Source organism: Cherax quadricarinatus, chromosome 79, assembly GCF_038502225.1.
Source record: "Cherax quadricarinatus isolate ZL_2023a chromosome 79, ASM3850222v1, whole genome shotgun sequence".
NCBI lineage: Eukaryota > Metazoa > Arthropoda > Malacostraca > Decapoda > Parastacidae > Cherax > Cherax quadricarinatus.
In genome coordinates, this window is record NC_091370.1 from 12959005 (window position 1) to 12973790 (window position 14786).

A 14786-nucleotide genomic window follows, 5' to 3' on the forward strand; every position below is an offset into this window, starting at 1 on the left:
ATAAATACTTACGTAGGTAAATTCCATAAAACAATTTTCTGTAAGACTTTTCTAAATCTATTTATTTATTTGAAACACTAGGAAAATAAAGAATAGCTAGAAAATAAGCCAGTAAAACACTAGGAAAATAAAGAATAGCTAGAAAATAAGCCAGTAAAACACTAGGAAAATAAAGAATAGCTAGAAAATAAGCCAGTAAAACACTAGGAAAATAAAGAATAGCTAGAAAATAAGCCAGTAAAACACTAGGAAAATAAAGAATAGCTAGAAAATAAGCCAGTAAAACACTAGGAAAATAAAGAATAGCTAGAAAATAAGCCAGTAAAACACTAGGAAAATAAAGAATAGCTAGAAAATAAGCCAGTAAAACACTAGGAAAATAAAGAATAGCTAGAAAATAAGCCAGTAAAACACTAGGAAAATAAAGAATAGCTAGAAAATAAGCCAGTAAAACACTAGGAAAATAAAGAATAGCTAGAAAATAAGCCAGTAAAACACTAGGAAAATAAAGAATAGCTAGAAAATAAGCCAGTAAAACACTAGGAAAATAAAGAATAGCTAGAAAATAAGCTAGTAAAACACTAGGGAAATAAGGAGTAACTAGAAAATAAGCCTATAAAACACTAAGGAAATGAATTACTAGAAAATAAGCCCATAAAACAATAGGAAAATGAGCAATTTCTAGAAAATAAGCATATAAAATTAAAACTAACAAGAATATAATCCTGTAGAGCACTAGGAAAATGAGAAATAATAAGAAAATAAGCATAAAAATTAATAACAATAGATAACTGGAAAAACTCGTGAATTAAACAGAGGAATAATTAGTAATAACTAGAAAATAAGTCCGTAAAACACAAGACTAATAAGGGATAACTAGAAAATTAATTCGTAACACAATAATAATGATGAGGAATAACTAGAAAATAAGTATATAAAATAATGGAATAATGATAAGTGACTAGAAAAACACACGACTAATATTAAACACATACATCAACATTAATAACAGCACTAACATTAAACAAAAGCATTAACATTAAACACAAGACTAACATTAAACACATGCATTAAACACAAGACTGACATTAAACACATGCATTAAACACAAGACTGACATTAAACACATGCATTAAACACAAGACTGACATTAAACACATGCATTAAACACAAGACTGACATTAAACACATGCATTAAACACAAGACTGACATTAAACACATGCATTAAACACAAGAATGACATTAAACACGTGCATTAAACACAAGACTAACATTAAGCACAAGACTAACATTAAACACAAGACTGACATTAAACACAAGACTGACATTAAACACAAGACTAATATTAAACACATGCATCAACATTAATAACAACACTAACATTAAACAAAAGCATTAACATTAAACACAAGACTGACATTAAACACGTGCATTAAACACAAGACTAACATTAAACACTAGAAGATATGTAACTTAAGAAGTCAGAACAAAGAGGCATACATAGAAATTACGTAAATAAGACACAGAAATAACGAAGAATAACTATAAAACGAGTGCATAAGACAGAAGAATAATGAGTGATAAGAGGAAGAAAAGCTAATAAAACAGGAATAATGAAGAATAAAAAATTGAGATGTTATAAGGCTCCGCGTGCCTCAGAAATGAAATATTATCTGTAAATATTTTTATCTCCACGAATTAAAAGACATTTTACTCATTCATTTGAAGGCTTTTTTGTTTATTTTCGAGCAGATTCAATTATCGGGTTTTTTTTATCAGTAGCGACATGTTGACGATGACAGTCACTGTGATGTACGATATTTTACTCTTGGAAAAACAGAGCAATACTTGACATTTGCAATCTTCTTTTAGTATTCAAAGAAGAGGTTATTTTTGCCTTTCTATTAAAGAGACAGTGAAGTAATATATATATATATATATATATATATATATATATATATATATATATATATAATATATATATATATATATATATATATATATACACACACACAATCATCTGGATTTTCTTCTATTTTCTTAACAGTTCTTGCTCTTTTCTATTTCCTCTTACCTCCATGGGGAGGTGGAACAGAATTCTTCCTACGTTAGCCATGCGTGTCGTAAGAATTGACTAAATTGGTGGGAGCAAGGGGTTAGTAACCCCTTCTCCTGTATAAATTACTAAAGTTACAAAGAGAAACTTTCGTTTTTCTTTTTGGGTCACCCTACCCCGGTGGGTATGGCTTGTTTGTTGAAAGAAGAATTATATATATATATATATATATATATATATATATATATATATATTATATATATATATATATATATATATATATGTCGTGCCGAATAGGCAGAACTTGCGATCTTGGCTTAAATAGCAACGCTCATCTTGCCATATAAGACAAGCGAAAATTTGTGTATGCAGTAATTTCGCCAAAATCATTCTGAACCTAACGAAAAAAATATATTTCACTCTGTTTGTTTACTATTAAATTATTGTAAACAAACCTAAAATATATTTAGATGGGTTAGGCTAAAATAAATTGTTCTTGTTATAATAAGGTTAGGCAAGTTTTCTAAGATTCTTTTGGTGCAAAATTATAATTTTTTACATTAACATTAATGAAAAAAATATATCTTTAAACGTATAAGAGAAAATTTTAGAAAGGACTTAATTTTAAATGAGTTCTTGCTAATTGACCAGTTTTACATATTCGGCACGGCATATATATATATATATATATATATATATATATATATATATATATATATATATATATATATATATATGCCGTGCCGAATAGGTAAATCTTGCTATTTTGGCTTAAATAGCAACGCTCTTCTTGCCGAATAAGGCAACTGAAAATTTGTGTATGCAATAATTTCGCAAAAATCATTCTGAACCTAACTAAAAATATATATATATTATTGTGTTTATTATCAAAATATTGTAAACTTATCTTAAGAATATTTAGTTGGATTAGGTTAAATTAAATTGCGCTTGCTGTAATAAGGTTAGGTAAGTTTTCTAAATTTTTTTCGGTACAAAAAATAATTTTTAAATTAAGTGAGAAAATTTAGAAAACTTAATTTTAAACGAGTTCTTGACAATTGACCAGTTTTACCTATTCGGCACGACATATATACAAATGTGAAAAGAGTGCAGGTGTAGAGCGAGTGTGTGCAGGTACAGCTGCAACAATCAGCTGGTGTAATGTGACACCCGCCTGTGTCTGCTTCACTATATATCCAACATTTAATCTCGTCAGCTCTCTGGCTTTCACTGAAAGCCAAGTGGGTTTCATTTCTATTCTTTTTTAGCGAGGCACCGTCATCAGTGCCACTGGTGATGTGCTCACAGGAAAGAGCCTGAATTACATTCGTACAGAATCATAATTTAGTTTTCTTTTCTAACCGTGGGAAAAAATTGTTAAGCAATAACTTGAGTGATTCCCCTGAATCATTCACATAAAATTCTTCGAGTGAGAAAAGAATTTTTTAAATTAATCGAATTACATTTAGAAAGTTGAACTGTTAATATAATTTTCTCATGCACTTCGATTTTTTTAGAAATTTAATATAGGAGTGAATTTGGGCTCTTAATATTAATAAATAAGAGCAATAATAATTTTGATTAATAATCATTTTTGTGGAATGCTTCGAGTATGTTACATTTTATTTGGCGCATGTCACACTCCCATATATGCATGCCTTCCGACCAGCAACCTAGGTGCTAAGGATGTAACGATCTAATATGGACCCCGTCCATATATCAGTACCTTGGTTCGTCGCCAATCACAGACAAACCTACCAGAGCTGTGAAGCAATGTGGTTCACTTATGACATGTTTTGGCAGACTTGCCTGGGCTGCTGGTCGCTCATGGTGCGCTGTGTCTGGTGCTTGCATTCTGCCTGCCTCTTTTCACCACCGTGTTGCACACTTGCTTTTTTTTTTATTTTTGTACAGTGTAAATACCAGCTTGCTTCTTTGAAGGAAATTCAAGTCATATAACCTCTGCTGTCTTTTGCTTGATCCATGATTGGTTATCGCATTACGACAAGGTGTGCAGGCCATAATACACCTGTTTTCGCAATTATAATATAATTATTTATTATTATTATTATTATTATTATTATTATTATTATTATTATTATAAGTCAGACATCAGCTAGTAAAAACTACATTAAATAAAAAAAAGAATGAGTCTCAGTCAAAAAAATTCAACGTTGAGATCTGAACGTTCATCATTGTATGAGAATGGTCTACCTCCCCATTTCCACCCATCCCATCCTCCCTCCCATTTCTCCCACTCAAGTAGACGTGATATTAAATTAATATGGAACTTTTGAAGTAGTAATTGATACTCTGGAGGAATTTATTAGACGAAATTGAAAGGCAAGAGTAATTGATGAAAAATGTAATTCAATCGTGAAAGAAATATATGAAGTGTAATTGACACGAGGGAGAAATTGAATGCAGAAATAGAAAAAAAAACATTGATTTTGATTGAAATGAGGATATAATTACAAGGGATGTTTTGTAAGATCGGTACCGAAGCTAATGTTTACCTGGAGTTTACCTGGAGAGAGTTCCGGGGGTCAACGCCCCCGCGGCCCGGTCTGTGACCAGACCTCCTGGTGGATCAGAGCCTGATCAACCAGGCTGTTGCTGCTGGCTGCACGCAAACCAACGTACGAGCCACAGCCCGGCTGGTCAGGAACCGACTTTAGGTGCTTGTCCAGTGCCAGCTTGAAGACTGCCAGGGGTCTGTTGGTAATCCCCCTTATGTATGCTGGGAGGCAGTTGAACAGTCTCGGGCCCCTGACACTTATTGTATGGTCTCTTAACGTGCTAGTGACACCCCTGCTTTTCATTGGGGGGATGTTTCATCGTCTGCCAAGTCTTTTGCTTTCGTAGTGAGTGATTTTCGTGTGCAAGTTCGGTACTAGTCCCTCTAGGATTTTCCAGGTGTATATAATCATGTATCTCTCCCGCCTGCGTTCCAGGGAATACAGGTTTAGGAACCTCAAGCGCTCCCAGTAATTGAGGTGTTTTATCTCCGTTATGCGCGCCGTGAAGGTTCTCTGTACATTTTCTAGGTCAGCAATTTCACCTGCCTTGAAAGGTGCTGTTAGTGTGCAGCAATATTCCAGCCTAGATAGAACAAGTGACCTGAAGAGTGTCATCATGGGCTTGGCCTCCCTAGTTTTGAAGGTTCTCATATCCATCCTGTCATTTTTCTAGCAGATGCGATTGATACAATGTTATGTTCCTTGAAGGTGAGATCCTCCGACATGATCACTCCCAGGTCTTTGACGTTGGTGTTTCGCTCTATTTTGTGGCCTATTTTGTGGCCAGAATTTGTTTTGTACTCTGATGAAGATTTAATTTCCTCATGTTTACCATATCTGAGTAATTGAAATTTCTCATCGTTGAACTTCATATTGTTTTCTGCAGCCCACTGAAAGATTTGGTTGATGTCCGCCTGGAGCCTTGCAGTGTCTGCAATGGAAGACACTGTCATGCAGATTCGGGTGTCATCTGCAAAGGAAGACACGGTGCTGTGGCTGACATCCTTGTCTGTGTCGGATATGAGGATGAGGAACAAGATGGGAGCGAGTACTGTGCCTTGTGGAACAGAGCTTTTCACCGTAGCTGCCTCGGACTTTACTCTGTTGACGACTACTCTGTGTTCTGTTAGTGAGGAAATTATAGATCCATCGACCGACTTTTCCTGTTATTCCTTTAGCACGCATTTTGTGCGCTATTACGCCATGGTCACACTTGTCGAAGGCTTTTGCAAAGTCTGTATATATTACATCTGCATTCTTTTTGTCTTCTAGTGCATTTAGGACCTTGTCGTAGTGATCCAATAGTTGAGACAGACAGGAGCGACCTGTTCTAAACCCATGTTGCCCTGGGTTGTGTAACTGATGGGTTTCTAGATGGGTGGTGATCTTGCTTCTTAGGACCCTTTCAAAGATTTTTATGATATGGGATGTTAGTGCTATTGGTCTGTAGTTCTTTGCTGTTGCTTTACTGCCCCCTTTGTGGAGTGGGGCTATGTCTGTTGTTTTTAGTAACTGTGGGACGACCCCCGTGTCCATGCTCCCTCTCCATAGGATGGAAAAGGCTCGTGATAGGGGCTTCTTGCAGTTCTTGATGAACACGGAGTTCCATGAGTCTGGCCCTGGGGCAGAGTGCATGGGCATGTCATTTATCGTCTGTTCGAAGTCATTTGGCGTCAGGATAACATCGGATAGGCTTGTGTTAATCAGATTTTGTGGCTCGCTCATAAAAAATTCATTTTGATCTTCGACTCTGTCTGGTTAGCGGCTTCCTAAAAGCTGAGTCATATTGGGACTTGAGTAGCTCACTCATTTCCTTGCTGTCATCTGTGTAGGACCCATCTTGTTTAAGTAGGGGCCCAATACTGGACGTTGTTCTCGACTTTGATTTGGCATAGGAGAAGAAATACTTTGGGTTTCTTTCGATTTCATTTATGGCTTTTAGTTCTTCCCGCGATTCCTGACTCCGATTCTTTTAGCTTAAGTTCGATGCTTGCTATTTCTCTGACCAGTGTCTCCCTACGCATTTCAGATATATTGACCTCTTTTAGCCGCTCTGTTATTCTTTTCCGTCGCCTGTAAAGGGAGCGCCTGTCTCTTTCTATTTTACATCTACTCCTCCTTTTTCTTAGAGGAATAAGCCTTGTGCATACATCGAGTGCCACCAAGTTAATCTGTTCTAGGCATAAGTTGGGGTCTGTGTTGCTTAGTATATCTTCCCAGCTTATATCGGTTAGGACTTGGTTTACTTGGTCCCACTTTGTTTTTGTTATTGAAGTTGAATTTGGTGAATGCTCCCTCGTGACTAGTCTCATTATGTCGGTCTGGGGCTCCACGCATACATGTCTGAACCTCTATGTTGTGATCTGAGTATATTGTTTTTGATATGGTGACATTTCTTATCAGATCATCATTGTTAGTGAAGATGAGGTCTAGTGTATTCTCCAGTCTAGTAGGCTCTATTATTTGCTGGTTTAAATTGAATTTTGTGCAGAGATTTAAAAGCTCGTGTAAGTGTGAGTTTTCATCAGAGCTGCCTCCTGGTGTTATTACTGCAACAATATTATTTGCTATATTCCTCCATTTTAGGTGCCTTAAGTTGAAATCCCCCAGGAGCAAGATGTTGGGTGCAGGAGCTGGAAGATTTTCCAGACAGTGGTCAATTTTTAACAGCTGTTCCTGGAATTGCTGGGATGTTGCATCCGGAGGCTTGTAGACTACCACAATGACTAGGTTTTGGTTCTCGACCTTTACTGCTAAAACTTCCACTACGTCATTTGAGGCATTAAGCAGTTCTGTGCAAACAAGTGACTCTGCAATGTACAGGCCAACCCCCCCCCCCCCTTTTTGCCTGTTCACTCTGTCACATCTGTATAGGTTGTAACCTGGGATCCATATTTCGTTGTCCAAGTGATCCTTTATGTGGGTCTCAGTGAAAGCCGCGAACATTGCCTTTGCCTCTGCAAGCAGTCCACGGATGAAAGGTATTTTGTTTGTTGCTGGCTTTAGACCCTGTATATTTGCAAAGAAGAATGTCATCGGACTGGTGGTATTGTTGGTACTGGGGGGGGGGATTTTTTTTCCGGCATTAGTATCTGTATCTGTTGGTTTGGAGTGGAGGCCATCGACTGTGGTTCCACTCCAGGAATGACTGGATTTGGTGTACGATTTCTGCCATTTCCTGCCAGTTTTTTTTCCTTCCTGGCACTAAAAAACCTCTCCCTCTTGAGTGGCTGTGGCTACCCAGGTTTTCCCATGGCCTGGATGTTTTGTATCTTTTTGTCCCCTTTAGATGGTGTGCCTGGCAATTTAAGTTATAGCACAGTCTTTCCTGTACTGAAGAGGTACACAGTTCAGGGTGAAAAAGCTTACAGGAAGGGAGTTTGCATTTTCCTGTTGTCATATGGGCATGGCATTTTCTAGGGTGGTCATAGTTGCACGTCCCGTCTGTTTTTCCAGATTTCCCATGCCTGCAGATACCAAGTGCATAGTATGTGCACAGGCTTGGTTTCCGTTTGCCTTGGGTTTCTGTGACTGTATTCCCTGTTGGTGCATGTTTCCCTGTCTTATTCCTATCCTCCCTAGCACCAACAATGGAGCTCCCACCAGTTGTTTTTGGTAGTATATCCTCACTATTGCTAGTGGAGTCCTCTTATTTGCTATTTCCTGTGGTATTTCTAGTTTGCAATATTGGTTTTATCTTATCTTTGACTACACTTGTTTCCCCACTACGGCTCCTGTCCCCTATGAGGTCATTTATATGTATTCCTTCCTGCGTATAATTCCCGACTACCTGGACAAAATCTCCAGCTTCATCATTACTGTCTCCCAGGACAGCACCTCCAGCTTCACCATTACTGTCTCCCAGGACAGCACTATCAGCCCCACATTTACTGACTACCAGGACATCACCTCCAGCCTTACAGTTTCTGACTACATGGCCAGTATCAAGGGCAGTACCATTCAGCCCAGACTTTTTATGTTCCCATCTGTTGTAGAAAGCTTCCAGGTGTTCTATGAAATCAGCTTTGATGTTATCTTCTTTTAATACCCTTGTGATTTTAGTCCACAGATTTATCTCATTTGGGCATACCCAAAAACACTTCCCTGTTTTAATACTGTTTGTAGATAGTTCTTGGATATCTGCACAAGGGGCGTGACACCAATTTCCACAAAAATGACAATTTATCTATGTGGAAGCCCGTTTGTTTGATTGACCGCAGACTACACAGAGCTTCATAATGATTTGAAGATGAGATACAGTATCTTGTAGCTACTGGTTTCAAGTCAGGCACCATACTTTCCAGCACTGATAGCAAGTCAGGCACCATACTTTCCAGCACTGATAGCAAGTCAGGCACCATACTTTCCAGCACTGATAGCAGGTCAGGCACCATACTTTCCAGCAATGATAGCAAGTCAGGCACCATACTTTCCAGCACTGATAGCAAGTCAGGCACCATACTTTCCAGCACTGATAAAGTCAGGCACCATACTTTCCAGCACTGATAAAGTCAGGCACCATACTTTCCAGCACTGATAGCAAGTCAGGCACCATACTTTCCAGCACTGATAGCAAGTCAGGCACCATACTTTCCAGCACTGATAAAGTCAGGCACCATACTTTCCAGCACTGATAAAGTCAGGCACCATACTTTCCAGCACTGATAGCAAGTCAGGCACCATACTTTCCAGCACTGATAGCAAGTCAGGCACCATACTTTCCAGCACTGATAAAGTCAGGCACCATACTTTCCAGCACTGATAGCAAGTCAGGCACCATACTTTCCAGCACTGATAGCAAGTCAGGCACCATACTTTCCAGCACTGATAAAGTCAGGCACCATACTTTCCAGCACTGATAGCAAGTCAGGCACCATACTTTCCAGCACTGATAGCAAGTCAGGCACCATACTTTCTAGCACTGATAGCAAGTCAGGCACCATACTTTCCAGCACTGATAGCAAGTCAGGCACCATACTTTCCAGCACTGATAAAAAGTCAGGCACCATACTTTCCAGCACTGATAGCAAGTCAGGCACCATACTTTCCAGCACTGATAGCAAGTCAGGCACCATACTTTCCAGCACTGATAGCAAGTCAGGCACCATACTTTCCAGCACTGATAAAGTCAGGCACCATACTTTCCAGCACTGATAGCAAGTCAGGCACCATACTTAACAGCACTGATAGCAAGTCAGGCACCATACTTTCTAGCACTGATAGCAAGTCAGGCACCATACTTTCCAGCACTGATAGCAAGTCAGGCACCATACTTTCCAGCACTGATAGCAAGTCAGGCACCATACTTTCCAGCACTGATAGCAAGTCAGGCACCATACTTTCCAGCACTGATAGCAAGTCAGGCACCATACTTTCCAGCACTGATAGCAAGTCAGGCACCATACTTTCCAGCACTGATAGCAAGTCAGGCACCATACTTTCCAGCACTGATAGCAAGTCAGGCACCATACTTTCCAGCACTGATAGCAAGTCAGGCTCCGTACTTTCCAGCACTGATAGCAAGTCAGGCACCATACTTTCCAGCACTGATAGCAAGTCAGGCACCATACTTTCCAGCACTGATAGCAAGTCAGGCACCATACTTTCCAGCACTGATAGCAAGTCAGGCACCATACTTTCCAGCACTGATAACAAGTCAGGCACCATACTTTCCAGCACTGATAGCAAGTAAATTACCATACCCTCCAGCCACTGATACCAACTACCATACCCTCCAGCCACTGATACCAAGTCAACTACCGTACCCTCCAGCCACTAATACCAAGTCATCAACCATATCCTCCAGCCACTGATACCATGTCAACTACCATACCCTCCGGTCACTGATGCCATGTCAACTACCATACCCTCCGGTCACTGATGCCAACTACCGTACCCTCCAGCCACTAATACCAAGTCGTCAACCATACCCTCCAGCCACTGATGCCACAAAACTCAGGGGGTTGCAATCAACACAAAACCCTAAAGGGAGGAGGGTACGTGGTGCTTTGTTACTCGCGATCTGCTCTTATTTCTGGGAATGGTAATTACCCTCCCCTTCCTCGGATCAAACCCTGTTTACCTCCCATTCCCCAGACACTATGTGATCCTCACACGTATTGAGTTTTCCCTAAATATAAAAAACATAATCTTAATTATAATTATGTGAAGAAGAGGAATAAAAAAGACGAAAACGGGAATTAAAAATATATAAAAAAGAGAAAAACTAAGAAGACGAAAAGAAAGAAAAATAAAAGATTTTTCATATGGAATATTACAATTGTGCAGTTATCAATTGAAAGAAAATTCCTGGGCTAGCGGATGGTCAGTTTCTATAATGTTGCGCTGATAAAAGCAACAATAGTGTCAGGTTTTGATACATTTCAGTTCGTGGGAATCACAGGAGCCGTAACGACTGATATCAACATTTCAAGAGAATTGTTATGAATATAAGTATCGATTTACGCCTTCGCATTTCACACACACACACACACACACACACATCACAGGGATGTTAGGAAGTATTTCTTCAGCCACAGAGTAGTCAGTAAGTGGAATAGTTTGGGAAGCGATGTAGTGGAGGCAGGATCCATACATAGCTTTAAGCAGAGGTATGATAAAGCTCACGGCTCAGGGAGAGTGACCTAGTAGCGATCAGTGAAGAGGCGGGGCCAGGAGCTCGGACTCGACCCCCGCAACCTCAACTAGGTGAGTACACACACACACACACACACACACACACACACACATATTAGAGACAAGGCTTACCTATAACATGGAGGTGGACAAGCATAGACATTTTAGGTTCCGTGGAGATCTGGCACTCGTAGGTGCCTGCGTCGCGTTCCTGCACGAATTTTATGACTAGCGTCCAGGTACCGGTTTCCGGAGTGATGTGCACTTTGAGTCGTTCGTCCTTGACGAAGGTGTAGCGGTCCACCGTCAGGATGTCCGCGTCTCGCTGTCGAACCCACGACACCTAAAACAAGAAGATTAGCATTCACAGCAGCGTTTGGATGGTAGCATTCATAGCTAACCTACAATTTCTGCGTTTCGATCCGTCTTGGACTATTATCAAATCAAGACCTGACGTCCAGGACGGACGGGAAATTTTTCATTACCACACACGCACATGATACCGATAGGAGTATCGTCATTAGGATCCATGACTCGTTGAAGGTTTTGATTAATACACACACAACACCTGCAGAAATAATACCTCTCTTAGTATCCTAGACTAACTGAAGATATTGATTACCACACACACAACACCTGCAGAAAGAATGCCTCTCGTAGTAACCCCGACTGTCTGAAGGTATTGATTACTGTGATGTAAGTTGTTTACAAAACTGACGTGAACAATCAGACACTTGTACAACACTTAGGAATCTTTATTGAGGGAACGTTTCCTCAGTAAAGATTCCCAAGTGTTACATTCTTCGTATTGATTACTACACGCACAACACCTGCAGAAGGAATACCTGTCTTAGGACCCCAGACTGACTGAAGGAACTGATGATTTCAGTTAATGACTACGCACGTACAGGGTGAGGCATAAGTTTCTAATCTTCTTTGAATACTAATTTCCTATGCAACGGTAAAAGAGAATTAAAATTGCCTAGAATAGAATTATTACTTTGAACGACTTATAGTAAAGTGTAATACACACATTGTCACAAACGATTCCACGTGAAGCAAGTGACTCAGCAATTGTAACATATCAGTTGTAACGTAGCAATATGGTCCCATAGATTGATTACTGTCAGCTAATATGGTTCCATAGATTCATTACTGTCAGCCAGTATGGTTCCATATACTGATTACTGTCAGCCAGTACGGTTCCATAGATTGATTATTGTTAGCCAATATGGTTCCATAGACTGATTACTGTTAGCCAGTATGGTTCCATAGACTGATTACTGTCAGCCAGTATGATTCCATAGACTAATTACTGCTAGCCAGTATGGTTCTATAGATAGATTACTGTCAACCAGTATGGTTTCTTGATTGATTACTATCAACCTTAATGGTCCCTTAGAGTAATTAGGTCACATGCTGTTAACAGTAATTATTTAAGACGTTTCTTTTATTGAAACTAAATCCTCCGTACTTCACCACTTTACTAACAATATCTTAATACACCTGATATATCTAATTTAAAATCAGAAAAACGCGTCGAACATTAAAGAAATATAAGCGAGAGTAGGAACAGTTTTACTAGAGACCGCACATAGAGTGAAGGACCTACCGACTTGTCTCCCAGTTGTGCTACGGTACAAGGAAGGTAAGCTACGGTGTCCTGGTGGACGGTGATGTTCATAGGTTGTGGGCTAGGGAAGTATGGCCCCATGTAGAGACCAGTGCCAGCCCCAGCGCGATCCACCAAGTATCCTGAAGGAAAATCTATTTTTAGTATATAGGCTTTATATATGTACACATTCACTATAATACAAAAAAATACATGTGAATGCCGAGAGAGGTGCTAGCGAGTGTCACTCACGCTACCTTACTCTGAGAAAGCTTCTCATTTCTCCTGTTGCTACCTTTGCAACTTTACACAGCTCCTGATGACGCACTGAGAAATTTGAAAATGTTTGAGCTAAAAATTTCCACCCCCGTAGCTTGTCTTGCATATATATATATATATATATATATATATATATATATATATATATATATATATATATATATATATATATATATATATATGCGTGTGCGTGCGTCAAAATGTAATCTAATAAAGACCAGTGGATGAAATATCCACTGTACCACTGTCCTACAATATTAATGGAAACTATATTGAAAGTATTTGAACCCGCTGCCCGAGTGCATACAGAGCCTGTTACACGGTTATTTCATCACATATATTTTGAGGGAATACGGATGAATATCACAATTAGAAAAGTTCGTGAGGAATGCGTACATGTTGGAGAACATGTTTTTAGTGAGATAAACGTTTCACTCTGCGTAGAGCTTTATCAAGTTTCGACTTGTCCCAGAACTTGTTCCGAAACGTGTCTTTTTTTCACTCTTCAGTACAGAATTTACATCTAGATAAATTCGAGTAGTTTCGGAGAATCTTGCCTTAACCCATACTTCCAGGGTAAAACGTGGCAGTATTTTGGCCATTTTTCCTTCATACTTTCTCATAAAAATATGAAATGTTTTCCGGCACCAGAGTTTTCATTGGACGTTGAGGAAAAACGTGACTTGAGACTCCAGTCTGAAGTTCTCAATCCCGTGGATTCAACAAGTGTTCTGGGCTTCATCTTCCCTGATACCCGTGATGCTGGGACATCATGTGTGTCCCATGTTCAGTGGATCGACGGACGTGTTCTTTACTGTACACCTGTGTTGCCCTTTCAAATCATTTGCAGTACTCTTTCGTTTACACCCCAGCCTGCGGCCTGAAGGCCGCATTCACTTCCTAGAAGGGCCACATGCGGCCCTCAGGCCGCAGGTTGAGGACGAAGGGGCGAACAGGTGTACAGTAAAGAACAAGTGCGTCGATCCACTGAACATGGGACAACATGGAGATGAATGCGGCCATCACGTGAAAGTACGAATTCACTTTTATGTAGGCTCCACAATGCACAGTGTCAACAGTTACATATTATTGTTATTATTCATAAGAAAATAGAAAAATTGCGAAATGTAGCCCTCCTTTAAATTTCCCTTTTCAGATTGGCCCTTTCATACTCCGAGGTTGGGAACTACTAAATTTTAGATCCAACCTGGTTATCTCCCGTTCTCCACGTGCTGTATAACCACTACGTTCTTGGTGCTACCCAGTGAATTTAATAATTTTTGTATACGTCTGTGTTAGTATATAGTAGTGACAAGACGTCTACGTCAGTATCCAATCCCTACAAGATGTCTGCGTCAATATATAATCCTGACAAGATGTATACGTCAGTCTACACTACTGACAAGACCTCTACGTCAGTCTGCACTACTGACAAGACATCTTCGTCAGTCTGCACTACTGACAAGACATCTACGTTAGTCTGCACTACTGACAAGACATTACGTCAGTCTGCACTACTGACAAGACATCTACGTCAGTCTACACTACTGACAAGACATCTACGTCAGTCTGCACTACTGACAAGACATCTACGTCAGTCTGCACTACTGACAAGACATCTACGTCAGTCTGCACTACTGACAAGACATCTTCGTCAGTCTGCACTACTGACAAGACATCTTC

General features: G+C 39.6%; 2 protein-coding genes across 3 annotated transcripts in view; one reads left to right on the top strand and one right to left on the bottom strand.

Annotated features, from left to right (window-relative positions):
- The window catches only part of LOC128702658 (probable ATP-dependent RNA helicase DDX10), a 554230-nt gene that overhangs the window by 74568 nt on the left and 464876 nt on the right, over window positions 1–14786 (top strand). The gene's annotated exons all lie outside the window — the stretch shown is intronic.
- LOC128702656 (junctional adhesion molecule-like) overlaps window positions 1–14786 on the bottom strand; it is a 144289-nt gene that overhangs the window by 15208 nt on the left and 114295 nt on the right. For both annotated transcript variants that reach the window (XM_053797001.2, XM_070101929.1), the window contains 2 exons: window positions 12825–12967; window positions 11345–11555 (listed from right to left, as the gene is read on the bottom strand). In XM_053797001.2, the coding sequence (XP_053652976.1) occupies window positions 11345–11555; window positions 12825–12967 (354 nt within the window). The remainder of the gene's footprint in view (window positions 1–11344; window positions 11556–12824; window positions 12968–14786) is intronic.